Below are 15,152 nucleotides of genomic sequence, written 5' to 3'. Positions count from 1 at the left end.
TGCTTGATTGCAGAAAAAAAAAAGAGAACTTATGCCAGATCAACTCATGCCGGATCAGATCGGTACGTGAACTAAACACGCTTTTTTTCTTTGAGAATCACCAAACACGCTATTAGTTACTATTGTTCTAGCCTTCTAGTACTCAGGATTATTAGGCCGGCCTTATTCTCCAAAAAAATAAAAAAAAATACGGAACGGCGTCGGGGACGCGGCCCGGATTAGGCAGGTCCAACTTGCGCGTGACGGCATCGCTTCGTTATTACGGCCGCGAGCGGCGAGCCCAAACCACATTCATATTGCCACGCGAAACCGAAGATCTTATTCCACGAACCCATCCAGATCCAATCCCCATGGCGGGCGGCGGCGGCGGCGACGACGGCGACGTCTCGCGCGCACAGCAGCCATGCAGGGGAGAGCGTCGGGGACACCGCCAGAAGGAGGCGTGTCTCCCGCTCGACGTCATCGCGGAGATCGCGGCGCGCTCCGACCCTGCCACCCTGGTGCGGTGCGCGGCCACGTGCAGGGACGCGCGCCGCCGCATCGCCGAGGACCCCAGCCTCCTCGGCCGCCTCCGCCTCCGCGACACGGAGCGGTTCGTGCTCCCTCTCCTGCGCGGCCACCTGGCGGGGACCACGACCTACACCGGCGGAGAGAAGACCGACGTGTACATGGTGGATACCACCGCCGCCGCCGCGGACGCCACCCGTCTCGTCAATGTCACCCGTCTCGTCAAGGCCACCTTCGCTGAGGCCGACCAGACGCTGAGCAACGTCGTGTCCATGGACTCGCGCGGCGGCCTCGTCCTCGTCCTCGTTCGCGCCAATTACCAGCGACAGCTGCTCGTGTGCAACCTGGCTACTCGTCGCTGCCTCGCCCTCCCGCCAGAACCGGTGTTCCCGTATGCCAACTGGAGTACGTGCGGCGTACAGTATGTTCTGCTCGTCGGCGGCAGCAACGACGACGGAGGTGACGGCGCCGCCGGCCGCCGTTTCCATGTGCTCAAGTCGATGCTAGTGTTGTCACAATACCGTTCTTACCGTTGCCTGCTGGTACACACCTTCTCGTCGGAGGACGGCGCATGGTCCCCGCTCACGGAGATCCCGACTCCTAACCTACAGGGGAGTAGGGGTAACCTGTACCAAAGGCCGCTGGTCGTCGGCGACGTCGTTCACTGGCTATGCCTGACCAACGGCGGGAGCTACATGCTCATGCTCCACGTGAGAGCGGCGGCGCGGGTGAACGTGACGGCTCTCCCGGCGAGCTTCCCACGAGACGGCAAGACGAAGCGTCAGTACCTCTTGGCGACGGCTACGGCGGGCGGGAACCCCGTCGTTCTCGTCGCCGACGCCGACAGGATATCCGCCTGGGAGCAGTCGAAGCACACCAAGATGTGGAAGCCGCGGCCGCAGGTGGTGATAGAGAACGAGACGATCCTTGGGTTTCATTGTGATGCCCTGGCCGAGCTCCTGGAGAAGGAGAGGAGGTCGAGGAAGAGGAAGCATGTCCCTGAGCTCTTGTGTTTTGGTGAGAGGAGCGGCGCCGTGCTCCTAAAGATTGATGATATCTACCACTGCAGCTACTGTTTGCTCTGGCTGGATCTCCAATCCAAGAAGATTGTCAGGTGCTTCTCCCCAGATCGTCGGATGCAAGTGTATTGTGCCTACGAGGTGGACCTTTCGTCTTGGGTGCCAACCTTTAGTAATGCTGTTACCCTTTAATTTGATTCATTTGACGATGTTTAATTTGCCTAGCTAGCTGCTTTTCAATGCAAATGTCTCAAACTGCTTGTATTGGCAAAACATTTTTTATTAGCTACACTAGTATTTAATTATTTGCTATTTTTCATTCGACTTTGGCATGCTCGCCTAACGACCAAATGAGGGTGCGAGGATCCATCCATCCATATATAGTTCACTAGTTGTTCAAAGCAGTACGATGGGCTGGAGCACGATGCTGTATGTGCGCCTTGAGCCCCGACCGTCGAACAAACCTCGCTGGGGCCCCTTCAGTTTGAAGGGAACCGAGGCCTGAAATCATTCCTGAACGGGTTGTTTGCTATGTTTACATAAGCTATCAGCAGCTGGAACGATTCCTAGGTCAATCCTTGCCTAAACGAACGGGCCCGTCCATCATACAAAACCACACCCACACATATATATATCGATTGTGATGGATATATGTGTATCCGAACAAGACGTGAGGTGGAGAGAAAGAAGGCTGTTAATCTAAAGAATGTCGCTATCAGCTCTGATCAACACTCTGAACACAACCCATAACCAATTGCATACCCATTGAAGAAACCACACAAGGCAAATGGGTTATATTAGATCCGAAATCACCACGTACTGATGTACTAGTTGGATGGATCCTTGCACCCTCACTTGGGCAAGCCGAGTCCATTGGAAAATAACAACTAACTGAATGAATTATAAACCTATAGAGATGAAATACTTTTTTTGGTTGCCAATGCAGGTCAACACACCTGCATTTTGAAGCAGTTGAAACATTGGAATTGAAACGCTGGCAAAGTGACGAATTAGTCAAAAGATAAAACGGCACTATTGAAGGTTGGCACCCAAGACGAAAGATCCATCTCGTAGGGACAATACACTTGTGCATGTAACAACCGATCCAAGGAGATGCACCTGATGATCTTCTTGGTGTGGAGATCCAGCCACAGCAAACAGCAGCCAGGAATACGAAGGAGCAGGGCGCCGCTCTTCTCCCCAAACAACTCTAGCCGAGGAACACACCACTTGCCCCTCATGAACCGCTGGATCGCCTCCTTCTCTACCACCACCTGCGGCTGCGGCTTCCACATCTTGGTGTGCTTCGACAGCTCCCAGCCGGATATCCTGTCGGCGTCGGCGACGAGCACGACGGGGTTCCCGCCCGCCGTAGCCGTCGCCAAGAGGTACTGGTAATGCCTCCCGTCGTACGGGTACGGGTACGGAGATTGGTTGTTCTTGCTGTCACGGGGGAAGCTCGCCGGGAGAGCCGTCACGCTCACCCGAGCCGCCGCTCTCACGTTGAGCATGAGCAAGTAGCTCCCGCTGTCGGTCAGGCACAGCCAGTGCACGACGTCGCCGACGACCAGCGGCCTGCGTTGTAGTGGCGACGGCGAGCTTTCGTTGCTTCCGTGCAAGTTTGGAGTCGGGATCTCCGTGCGCGGAGACCATGCGCCGTGCTCCGACGAGAAGGTCTGGACCAGCAGGCGACGGTGACTACGGTACTTCTCTGACAGTACTAGCTTCGCCTTGAGCACTTGAAAAGGCCGGCCGATGAAGGCGTCGGCACCGGCACCCTCGCCGACGACGAGCACGTACTGCACGTCCGTACTCCTGCCAGCGCCTGGGTCGTCCACTGGGAAGGCCGGTTCCGGCGGGAGAACTAGGCGGCGACGGGTGGCCGGGTTCCACACGAACAGCTGCCGCTGGTACTGATACGGGTTAGTCTGAGTCGTCGTCGTCGTGGCGTGGACGAGGAAGAGGCCGCGGCGCGAGTCCATGGGCACGACGTTGCGCAACGTCTCGGCGTCAGCGCCGGAGGCGAAGGTGGCCTTGACGAGACGGGTGGAGTCCGCCGCGGTGGTGGCGACGGCGTCCACCAGGAACACGTCGGTCTTGGACAAGCCGCCGCGGGTGTAGGTCGTGATCGGCGTCATGTGGCCGCGCAGGAGGGGGAGGACGAACCGCTCCGTGTCGCGGAGGCGGAGGCGGCCGTGGAGGTCTGGGTCCTCGGCGATGCGGCGGCGCGCGTCCCTGCACGTGGCCGCGCACCGCACCAGGGTGGCCGGGTCGGAGCGCGCCGCGATCTCCAAGATGATGACGTCGAGCGGGAGCCACGTTGCTTTCTGGCGGTGTCCCCGCCGCCCTCCTACGCTTGGCTGCTGTGCACGCGGCAAGACTGGGGCGGCGTCGTCGTCGCCGCCGCCGCCGCCCGCCATGGGTTGAGTGGATGGGTCTTGCGTGCCAATACGATCCTGGTTTTGCGTCCAAATATAGAGGAGTAAATAACGAAGAGATGAGATGACGCGACGCGCAAGTTGGGCCGCCCTGGGTCTAGCTGATTAGTTTGTTCTCTTAATTTGGGCCGCCGTTCGGTTGAGGCCGGCCCAATCCTAATTTCAGGGGACCGAAAACACTATTTTGACGATGAAAGACCATGCCAATATAAAAAAGGCCGGTCTCAATGCATAATTTCATGACACAGTTACCAAGACTATAAACTAGGTAACCGAGCCACAAGAGTTTTATGGGGATGAAACTCCTCTCTCATCTGATGAAACTCCTTCATTTAATGATCCTGCCAAGTCAGCAATTTTGCTTATGTGACACCCTATTTAATGTGCATGACACTCCCATGAAACATGCATTGAGACTGGCCTAATGGTGTTTTATCCAATCATATTCATTGTCTCTCCATTCTCAACCAATCATATCACTTCATGTCTTGGATCTCGTGTAGACATGGTTTCTAACTTAGACCCAGTTTTTATGGTTTTTGTTCTCTCTCTTCAATAACTACCTTGCCACATCAGTAAAATGGTTAGGTGGCACTATAATTAATGTCTATAGAAACTATGATGGTTTCTGCATTGGAAGTGCTCTTACCACAATTAATGATTGTCTTCCAACATTAATTAGTGTCAATCAGTAAATACCAATAATAAAAGATGTCTTATAACGAATTCATTCTTGAACTAAACCACCGTACATCCTCTCAAGTTTAGCTTTACTAGGTAAAGCCACTTGTCATTGTTGCCTGCATCTTCAAAACTGGTGTCTTGGCTTAGTAGTGTTTCGACACCTAAGAGCAAAGCTTGGCTATAAGCCAAGTGATTAGAGCTAAGTTATACAATAAATTGTCTCATACTTGTCTCTAAAATATCTTGTCTTTCCTATTCTTTATCACAACACTTGCTATTTAAGCCCACCACTACTTATACATGTTTCGATTTTACTAAGGTAAGATCAAATTAGTGAACTCACGATCCCTGCTCATTCTAATCTCGATAGCACGTGTCCCGTTACATGCATGTTTCGATTTCAAGACCGTTACAAAAGCAGCAAAACGGTTTATTATATAAAGAGAAGTGTGGACGACCACAAGCAAGACTCTTCTGCTTCCGTGCCCACGCACACGGCTGAACTGAAGCGGAGAAAGCGCCAGCCAGCGGCAGTTTCCTCAGTCTGCTGCGGTGCGGTGTGTGTACCTGAGCCACACAAGCGGCCAGCGCCGCCCAGCGTGAAGAGATAACGCACCGGCACCGCAGCGCAGAGCGCAGAGAGAGAAGAACAACCTTGACAACCGCAATACCCAATTACCAATGGCACCATTGTTGACCTCGGTTCACTGCAGCAGCAGCTACCCTCACCCGTCGCCACGACGCATCACGCCTTCTCCGGTCTCCGCAACAACACCGCCGGTGCTCAGGCGGACGAGGACGAGGACGAGGAGGCAGCTGCAGCGATGCTTCTGCTCCCAGTACGCCGGCAAACGGCAGCCGCCGCCGGAGCCGGACTCGCCGCAGCAGATGGAGCGCCTCTTCTCCAACCTCAACAAGGCCACCATGAAGCACGAGCCTGGTAATGCACGGGCACTGTTTTTTCTCAGAGTCTTGTGTTGGGTTTGATTGCAATGTAACGTAGTAGTACCTACCATACCATACATTGTAGAATGAAATGGAAATCCTCAAGTTTCCCTTTGATTTCAGGGAGCGTCACCAGTGCCATCTTCCTCGTGGCTGGCACAACGGTACATCCTTCCTCTTGCTGTAAGAGATGGAATTATTCCTCAAGTAGGAATTGCACTGCACATGAATTCTAATCAGCTAATAAATCGCCTGAAACACAGCATGTGGCATTGCCTCACAGACTAACACTTTCGAACCAAAATTCATGAGAAATGGAGAGCATACTTGACTATTTGAGTTTAATTAACTTTTAGACATATTCACTCACCCTTCTTTTTCCTCTGCAAGTAGGTTGGGGCAGGTATCCTTGCAATCCCTGCAGTCACTCAAGAAGCTGGGTTCTTGGCCTCGGCAGTTATATGCATTCTCTGCTGGTTATACATGGTAATAGAATGTCATTGACTGGGTAAATTATCAACTGGCTTGTTAAGGGTGACACACAGTCAGAGAAGCCTATGGAAGGTAAATCCTTTTGCATTCTGCTTCGGCATCAGTGGTACAACTCTAAAAAAAAAAGACTTCATCGTTGGAAAAAATAACCATCATTACAATTGAAATTATTTTGAATATTTGTTTCTTGTGTCACCTTGATACAGGACGGTTTGATAATTGACCCAGTGCCTGTTTCATTGAACAGTTTACAGTAAGGCAGGTTATGATTGGAATCACATTTCCAGGTTGTGACAGGGCTGTTAGTTGCTGAAGTAAACGTCAACACGATGTGTGAGCTAGGATCTGGAGGTGTCTCCCTGGTACATAACATATCCTCCTGTGATGAATTCCTGAACCAAAACTACTACTTAGGACTTTAGGGGCAATCAAAATGAATATGCAGTAGTAACATTTAGCTAAAATTTCCCCCACACATATTTTTAACTTGCATGATCTCAAACTAGTGGTCTGGAAAAACGTATATTTCAGGTCTCGATGGCTATGCGCACTCTAGGGACATTTGGAGTAAGAACAGCTTGGTATGATGAAATTATATATGCTAGAAGTTTATTATTGCATAGAAGACCACAAACACTGATAAAATTACAATTGTAAAAAAAAAGGAACTTCACCACTCAAAGTCAGAGGTTCCTATTTTCTACTTGATTAATACTTCATGTCTCATATGAAGAACTTCTGACTTTGCTTTCCTTGTGCTGCAGCTTATCCTATTTGTTTATACATTATGCACTTCTTGTCGCATACGTGGCACGCTCTTCAGATATCATAACAAACTCATTGGGTATTCCATTGTAAGACTTATTTTTATTTTCTTTTACTTTAGAGAAATGTGTGTCGTTGCATTAAGAATAAATGAAGTTTGTTACATCCACAAAACAACTACAGAAGATAGAATAACTTTAACTTTACCTATGGGTTGTAGAATCCTAAGAAGCCCCAAAGTGTCACTAGTCATCACAGAGTTAGCATTCAATGATTTAATCATGCATTCTCTTAAGCCATTGAAGGTGTGCTATGGTTACAGATGGGAGAGTGCTACCCTGTTTTCTCTGGCTTTCGGAGGGGTTTGTTACTTTGGAAGGTAATTGTCAATTACTAATATATCAGACATCCTGAACATCAAGAATTGTAAACATACGAGCAAATGTCTCTTTTTTTAGATTTATAGCCTTTTGATTAGACTTGAAGGTTCATCACAAGGTATATCCAAGAAATAAGCTGTGCCACCTACTGATTACATGCAGTGCTGCTAGGAATCCTTATTTTATGGATGTTGAGTGTGTTCCTACTTCCTAGCATTAAAAAGTGACTGTACAAGTAATCCTTATCTTAGGATGGGTATGGGTTAGTTAAATTCTTACTCGATTACTCCCTCCATCCTAGAATAGACAACGTTATGGGATACGTGCAGGCCAAACTTTCTCAACTTTGACTAAATTTATAGAAAATATGTGCAACATATATATCTTCATATAAATTTATTATGATAGTATATTTAACGATCTATCTAATGATACTAATTATGTATTATAAATATTAATATTTTTTATATATAGTTAGTCAAAGTTAAGAAAAGCTGACTTTTTGGGAAGCGAGAATGACTTCTATTTTGGGCCCCAAGAGATTATATTATATAAGAACTAAAACAAGCTGTATTGACGACCGCAGCCAGCGACTGATTGGTGCAGTAAATGGATTTCTGGTAGCCGGCATCCTAGCGTCCTTCACTTCTCTTGTTGTAAGTGCTCATGCTATCAGATATGCACCAAAGTTGCCTGATGGATTTTACATTCAAGAAACCTGCTATAATTATTTCAAAAATATCTCATTAGAAGAACATGTCTGGTGGTTAAATGGCAGTGATAAAACAACAGAAGGTATTTCCCAAAATATGATATTATGCCATGGAGAGAGTGAGGGAGAGAGAGAGAGAGAGAGAGAGAGAGAGAGAGAGAGAGAGAGAGAGGGAATCATTGTAGTTCAAGTATACACAGGCACAACGATCGGCATGAGTAAAACATTGCTTAAGCTGAATACTTATATGCAGATAGGTTCTTTTGACGCAAAACATGACCATTGTTTTAATAATGTGATGTGATTGTCATTTTTATATGCTTCTATTTGGACATAAAGGATGTCCTTGTCACAAATTTAAATCATCAGACTACTTGGAAACTGCTTTGGCGTAGATAGCAACTTACCATATGTGGTTTACACAGGTTGTGGCAAGTGGAAACCTACACTGGAGTTCTCTTCTTGAAGCGAATTTTGCTGCCGCTCCACAAAGTATACCAATAATTGCTCTTTCATTTGTATACCAGGTAATCCTTGTTATCTTTATTTGAATAAAATTATCTTCTTGACACTAGACTGAGTATTTGCGCTAACAGAATGTGGTTCCTGTTCTCTGTACAAATTTGGAGGGAGACCTGTCAAAAGTACGGTAAGATTTCCGACAATCTGAGGATAACTTTGTTCATAAATGATAACACCTAATTAAGTACAGAAGTTGTGATTTATGCCAGTTAAAGGTGTTACTAATATTGTCGGCCATGCAACAACAGAGCTATTTATACAACACTGCAGCAGTTTTTCCAACTAAATAAACATTCTGAATCTCTGCCAAATTGACTACTGTATCAAATGATCATATATTGGTAAATTTTAAAAGTATAAGCATATCATTTATGGGTTTTGCAGAACAGCTATCGTGGCGGGTACTGCCATACCCCTGGCTCTGTTCCTAGTATGGGATGGAGTAATCCTGGGGACACTTCCAGACCTTGCAGGGAGCAGCACTGTTTCTGATCCCTTAGAAGTACTTAGATCCAGTAATGGGATAGTGGGGGTAAGTATTTATTCAAGTTGTTCATACAGATTACAGAAACAGTTCTCTGGAAAACAAAAACTAATTTCAACATGTCTTCTGGTTTGCAGCCTATTGTTGAGGCATTCTCATTTCTTGCTATAGGCACATCATACATTGGATTTATTCTAGGACTCTCAGACTTCCTAGCAGACTGTAAGTACCTTTGCTCCATAGCAATGATATTTCTCAGTTAAGCCTGTGGGTGAACCACTCCAATTTTTTATGAGAGAGATACCAAGGCAGCAATTAGTAGTGCTTACATTCTTCTTCATCGCCTGTTCTGTAAATTTTGCAGTGCTTAAACTACCAAGTGGCCAGAACAAACCGCTGCCATACATATTAACTCTGCTTCCTCCACTTGTTTTGTCACTGCTTGATCCAGAGATATTTTTCAAGGCATTGGACTTTGCAGGAACTTATGGAGGCAAGGACCCTTTCAACTTTGTTATTTCACATTTTGTTATCCTCACAAGCACGTGGTAGAATGGGACAATAGTGACAGTACATCACTCTTTTTTTTCTTCCTATTTATCTTCAAATAAACACAACATGATGTGAATTTCACCTGAAGCAGACCAAGGTTTTATCATGATTGGTAACTGCAGGAGTTCAAAGCCTTGACTTAGGTTCAAAACACAAGGTCAATCAGGGTTAAGAAAAAAGATATGACAAAAGTTTACTATCAAACTTGTTATGTTGACCCAAATGAAAAGTACTCCTTGTGGCTATGAAATCTTAAAGCAATAGCATATGAATAGAAGTGTCATATATCCATATATTTGTGATCATCTATAGTCTATTCCAGTAAGATGTTATAAATAGAAAGTACAGGACATTCATCTGATTAATGGCTGCATATATACTACATCTCATACATCAGTAGAATGAACTGAAACCTTGCATGTATTGTTTTCAGTTCTGGTACTCTTTGGAGTTTTTCCTGCGGCAATGTCTTGGTCAGAGAGATATTCAGATGAGTTGGAAGCTCCAGTACCCCCTATAGTCCCAGGAGGGAAATTTACTCTCTCGGTTGTTACGGGAGGTGCACTGCTTGTGATTGTTTCAGAGATATTCAAGGATATAATGCAACTACAAGGACTACACTGACAATCGGTGCAAGTGAAAGGACATATAACAGTTACAACTTGCAGTAAGACGGTGCGTGAGGTTTTTGTCGCAGTAATACGGTCCACGGTCATGTAGCAAAAGCGTAGTCAGAACCCAAAAGCAATCAAGTGCAGTACGTGCTTGCAGTTTCATCGAGCATCGATGCTGGAATTGAATTGTTATGATGAGATTAGCAGGAGATACTGTCAAACACGAGTTGTATAATGTATTCGTTAGTCTCTCTATATATCATTAACTATAGAGTGAAGACCATTTAACATATTTATTTCCTTGGTTTACAAAGGATTTGGTTTGATCGATGTGTATGTAACAATGTAATTTCTTCATGATTCTTCTCACCATTCCTTGGACCTACCATCAAGATCAATGCATGAACTCATATAGTCATATCTCCACAGTATATTAACTACGCACCATGCGTCCGTGATGCGGAAATGTAAAGAAAACTATGCACAATAAAACAAGTACGCACTACCTTCAGAGATCTGGCAACTTGAATCCATTAGAAGCTCGGCCCAGCCTTTACGGAAACGTGGCCCAAACTAAATAGCCAGGCCGAACTTGCCATGTCGCGCCATGGCGCCGATCGCTTTATCTGTTCGCTTAAGGGAAGAGCCATAGTCTCATTTGTTTGAATTTATCTACTGAATCTGTTAGCTGTTAAGCAGTGTTTTTTTTCTCATAATAAGACCTTATTTAGTTCAACCCCCCCCCCCCCCCCCCCCCCAAAATATGATCCTGGTTTTGCTTGCGTGCCAATTTATAACATTTTTTGCGCCGCCGTGACGTAACTAGTTTACCCTAGCTGATTAATATTTTTCTAGGAAAACTTTTCCTCCTCTAACTTTTACAAAAGTCCATTTTTTCTCTATCAGCTCTAAAACCGGTAAAACACCTCCCTCAACTTTTCAAACTATATATTTTATCTCTTTTGAGCGGTTTTGAAAACAATTTTGCTATGATGAATGGTGGTTTTGCTACGGTATGGTTTGTCTATTTCTTTTTTAATTATTTCAACTGAATCTTTAAAAAAATCATAATAAATCATAGAAAAATCATAAAATAGAAAATCCAACTTTGTTGGACTCCACATGTGTAACAGTAAATATATACTATATTTTCGATGCTATTCTGCATGCTCCAAGGATACGAACTACAACCAAACAATTATGATCACAAGATCCCCTTTTCTTTTTCTGCTAAAGCTCATTAGTGATGACCATGGCCTGCACACATTTGGTGGTGTGCAGATTTCTTGACTTGTAGATTGTTGAGATTAGTAGTTGGTTTTCAATCTACTCTCCACAGCGGCACAGCATAGCTGCAAGTCACTGAAATCCCAGGCAGGAGATAATGCCAACAGACAGTTGCTCATGATATTTGTTTCAAGAAGAAGAGAACATACGTTTCAGTTTTACAAAGATTTCTGGTCAATCAGCATTGGCAATCAACAGTCCTTTCACATTCAATCGCCAGGTCCCAGAAAACCTTCAAGTGCATATCAGCGCAACAAAATGTTTCTGTAAGTTCCTACTTACCCTGAGAAAAAACACAGCTTCATCTACAAAATCTGGAAGTAGAATATGAACTCTATGATCTTGCAGTACTCCATTCAGTTCAGCGTGCACCAACCCACACTAAGAGATAAGGAGGTGGTCATGATGAACCTCCGAATACCTGCAATACCATGAGGTTTGTTAATAATGACTGGTGGACACAAGAATTTTGAGACATTTCCATGAGAGCTGAAACTTACACCAGCTAAAATGTCTTTTGAAAGCGTAGATTTAGTTTTGGAATCAGTCTCCCCGACTGGTTTCTTTTGAGGAATTGGACGAACAGTTGTTGTTTCTGGGACATTACTGGCTTCTGCTCCTTCTGTCTTCTGCTTCTGTTTCAGTCAAGGATAACAAGTTTATAAAATTTGAAGGCAAGTTAAAAGAGCTTGTATTAAACAACTGCAATAATATAGTCCATGGCGATTACATCCTCTAGGTAGTATAGGGGTAACATGATTCGACCGTAATAAGTTTATTTTATTACTAAACTGAGTCCTAAAGAGCATATAACAGGACAAACATATAACAACCAGTTCGACCATAATCAATACTTCAATAGAACAATGAGGTCAGACTTTACATTGGCGATTGTTCCTTTGTGGATTATTAGACAAAAAAGAATCAACGAGAAAATCCTCTAATATGAGTATGGAGTAAGGGCCACAACCAAGTATATATACTAGTGCCAACAGATAAACAGCAACGCAAGAAAATTTTGATATCTTGCATGTATGATTGTATGCAAAATACGGCAGACCTTTTTCCTGCGCTCTTGAATGTGTTTCAATGCACGAGACTTTTCAACGTTGGACAGGTAGTGATCACGTTGTTTCTTTGCTGCTGCTATCTCCAAGGTTAATTTCTGCTCTCTGATATGAGTTTTCTCAGCTGCATTATATTTGAAGGATAATAAAACTTAGAAACCTCTTCTAATCATCAAGCACTTTCAACAGAAGTTTAAATAGGTTTTCTATTTTGGACTTTTCACATACCCATTTCACCAACCAGATCATCCCATTTGAACTTCCTGAGGTATTTAATGTTCCAAATGTCATAATAAAATGGAGATCTCTTCTTCCCGCCTAATAACATACAACATCAGCAGAAATTATTGTCCAGTGGTTGCCAAGTAGTAAAACACAAGCTCTAAAGCACATATAGTATAATCTCTGTGAAAGAACTACACATCTAATACCCCTTCAAACAGGCTGACGGTCAACAACAAGAGTAAAAAATGTGGCAGCAAAAAGCATGGGGTGTCATACATAATAATACATACAACTAACAACCAATAATAGCAAAGAAGAATAAAATGGCGATGAGAACACACCTATTTGTTCACCATTAAGCAGATTAGCCACTCTCTTGGCAACACTCTTCTTTGCAAATTCAATCCACCTAAAAGATTTTGGTAGCAGAATGAGTACGCACAAATATTAAAGAGAAGACCAGAAAATTATTGGAGGCTTCAGTAAAACTATTCGCAAATGTACTAAAGCTGGTGCTGGTATGAATATTTGCTCATGCTTTACTTTTAGAGTAATATTTCAGATGAGGAATTAAGTTCTCCAAAGCAGTGCGTCTGTCTTTTGTGTGTGTATGTCCTGACCAAACATACCCTTCTGAGTAAGCCTTTGCTTTAACAGTAGTATGCTTCCGATGACCTTGACCTGAAGGTGGGCATGACATATATGAATATATAAGATACTGTTAACCGACAAACATTGAAAAACTAATACGGTTATACTTTTTAGTTGTTAATGTCATATATTGAGATTTGAGAACAATAATAAGCTATGTTACATGACCAATAAAGAGAAGCTGAAGTGTTTTTTCCCTTCAATCAGACAACTAAGACTTCTAAGTTCTAACACATCAAAGAAAGAAAGAAAAAAAGGCACTGAAGTTGATATTTGTTCCTCTATCGAGAACTACATTTACACAAATGGAAGCAGCAGAAGCAACAATCAGGAAGTGAGTGTTGCTTCGGTCAAGCACGCATGCTTTACCACAGTGGACTAAAAAATATCCCTGCATAGAGTAAGGAAATACAATTACATCAGCCGATGAAGGCTTCCACGCAACAGCCAGAAATATGCACTACGCTCTGCAGCTAGCTACGCCTACGCCCACCAAAACTGAAGAGAACACGAGCATCGATTTCAGGTAGCTGGTTACCTTCAGGAACGAGGTAAATCCTGAGCACCTCGCCGTACTTGGAGAGCATCTGGCGGATGTGCGACGGGTTCATGTGCGGCGGGACGCGGCTGAGGTAGCACACCCCGCGCTTACCGATCACGCCCAGACTATTCCCTAGCCGCTTCCTCTTGCCCCCGGCTCCTTCCCCTCCTTCATCCTCGTCCTCGCTTCCAAGGCCCTGCTCGCCGTCCTCCAGGAAGTTATCTTCCTCCTCCTCGTCCGTGAACTGGTCTCTCTCGGTGGGCTCCGCCATGGCTAACTCGCTCAGGGCGGGAAGCGGTAGGGGAGCGAGGTGCCTGTGCGTGCGCTCCTAGCGGTGGTGGTCTACCTAAGCGAGGCGGCGGCAGAAGGAAGCGAGCTGGGCGGCGGCGGCTCGTTGCAGCGCGGCGCGGTGGGAACGGCGGGTCGGGCGTGGAGTGGCGGCGATGGGGTTTCGGGAGTTCGGGTGGGCTAGAGGAGGACGACGGGAACAACTAGTTGGGCCTCGTGGGATTTCATTCCGTGGGCTGAGAGGTGGTTGACTGATTGGGCCCCAAATGACACTACTCAAAAGAGAGTAGAGAGGGCATTCCTGAACACTGCTCACTGAGTTATTATGCAAGATAGCAAGAAACTGTTGGCAAATCATCTTCTAGTTGAGACTTCAGAGCGAGGTAGTATGTATCATTAGTCATCATTACCAAGGTGGTTACATACTTGCATCCATGTAGTGTAGACACTAAACAGTATTGGTCCGAAAGAAATGCAATGATAATGAACCTCCTAGATGTTGTGATAACTGATAAGAGCAAGTATTATAGTGGACTGTAAGCCGGCTAAATGCTGAGGTGGAGGAGAGAGAAGAGGAGAGAGAGTAAAAGCGGGCTGCCGGCTCAGACACAAGAACCAAGAAAATTCATGAGAGAGACAACCATTATATGAGTGAGCTGCAAGAAGGCTATAAACTTTACAGCCAGTAGCTGGCTGTATTATTAGCCTTGCTCTAAGGGGGAACACTATGGTCCTGTAAGCTCTTTTGGAATCTATTTACTTTTGTGAGATAGTTAATAATTTATGAGTTAAAATGCATGACTCCTTTTATTTTTTCAATAGATGTCACTTAAATTCATATTCATATATAAATTTTAAAAACATATTCCTAAGTCCCTAAATTTGTTAAATGATGCACATGTATCCAAACTTGCTCAATGGTGCAGTGTAAGTCTATTTTTAGACCATCGCCTTCCAACAAAGAATCGTCTTCCATATG

General features: G+C 45.1%; 3 protein-coding genes across 3 annotated transcripts; 2 read left to right on the top strand and 1 right to left on the bottom strand.

The window, feature by feature from the left end:
• LOC8073148 lies at positions 311–1,917 on the top strand. The gene has a single exon (XM_002463298.2). The coding sequence runs from the start codon at positions 351–353 to the stop codon at positions 1,716–1,718; it is 1,368 nt and encodes a 455-aa protein (XP_002463343.1). The 5' UTR covers positions 311–350; the 3' UTR covers positions 1,719–1,917.
• On the top strand, positions 5,127–10,506 carry LOC8073147 (tyrosine-specific transport protein). Its single transcript, XM_002463297.2, has 14 exons — positions 5,127–5,588; positions 5,717–5,757; positions 5,987–6,079; positions 6,373–6,447; positions 6,617–6,666; positions 6,850–6,939; positions 7,173–7,229; positions 7,817–7,886; positions 8,368–8,469; positions 8,539–8,591; positions 8,849–8,996; positions 9,086–9,170; positions 9,313–9,441; positions 9,934–10,506. Exons 1-14 carry the CDS (start codon positions 5,330–5,332, stop codon positions 10,122–10,124), a joined length of 1,443 nt encoding a protein of 480 aa, XP_002463342.1. The 5' UTR covers positions 5,127–5,329; the 3' UTR covers positions 10,125–10,506.
• Positions 11,492–14,361, bottom strand: LOC8073146 (pre-rRNA-processing protein ESF2). The gene is made up of 7 exons (XM_002461118.2): positions 13,883–14,361; positions 13,323–13,374; positions 13,035–13,102; positions 12,697–12,786; positions 12,462–12,592; positions 11,902–12,036; positions 11,492–11,822 (listed from the first exon to the last, which is right to left on the bottom strand). The coding sequence occupies exons 1-7, from the start codon at positions 14,154–14,156 to the stop codon at positions 11,802–11,804; spliced, it is 771 nt and encodes a 256-aa protein (XP_002461163.1). The 5' UTR covers positions 14,157–14,361; the 3' UTR covers positions 11,492–11,801.

Source organism: Sorghum bicolor, chromosome 2 (genome assembly GCF_000003195.3).
Source record: "Sorghum bicolor cultivar BTx623 chromosome 2, Sorghum_bicolor_NCBIv3, whole genome shotgun sequence".
Taxonomy (NCBI): domain Eukaryota; kingdom Viridiplantae; phylum Streptophyta; class Magnoliopsida; order Poales; family Poaceae; genus Sorghum; species Sorghum bicolor.
Note: the sequence above shows the minus strand (reverse complement) of the source record. Positions and strands in the feature narration are given on the sequence as shown.

Bases quoted from the DNA above. Each gene is read 5' to 3' on its own strand.
- LOC8073146 (XM_002461118.2), bottom strand. From the start codon at position 14,156: ATGGCGGAGCCCACCGAGAGAGACCAGTTCACGGACGAGGAGGAGGAA. The intron at 13,103-13,322 runs GTATGTTTGGTC...AAAATCTTTTAG, and splicing joins GCAAAGGCTTACTCAGAAGG to GTGGATTGAATTTGCAAAGA. The intron at 12,593-12,696 runs GTATGTGAAAAG...AATATAATGCAG, and splicing joins TGATCTGGTTGGTGAAATGG to CTGAGAAAACTCATATCAGA.
- LOC8073147 (XM_002463297.2), top strand. From the start codon at position 5,330: ATGGCACCATTGTTGACCTCGGTTCACTGCAGCAGCAGCTACCCTCAC. The intron at 5,758-5,986 runs GTACATCCTTCC...CTCTGCAAGTAG, and splicing joins TCCTCGTGGCTGGCACAACG to GTTGGGGCAGGTATCCTTGC. The intron at 7,887-8,367 runs GTAAGTGCTCAT...TGGTTTACACAG, and splicing joins CGTCCTTCACTTCTCTTGTT to GTTGTGGCAAGTGGAAACCT.
- LOC8073148 (XM_002463298.2), top strand. From the start codon at position 351: ATGGCGGGCGGCGGCGGCGGCGACGACGGCGACGTCTCGCGCGCACAG.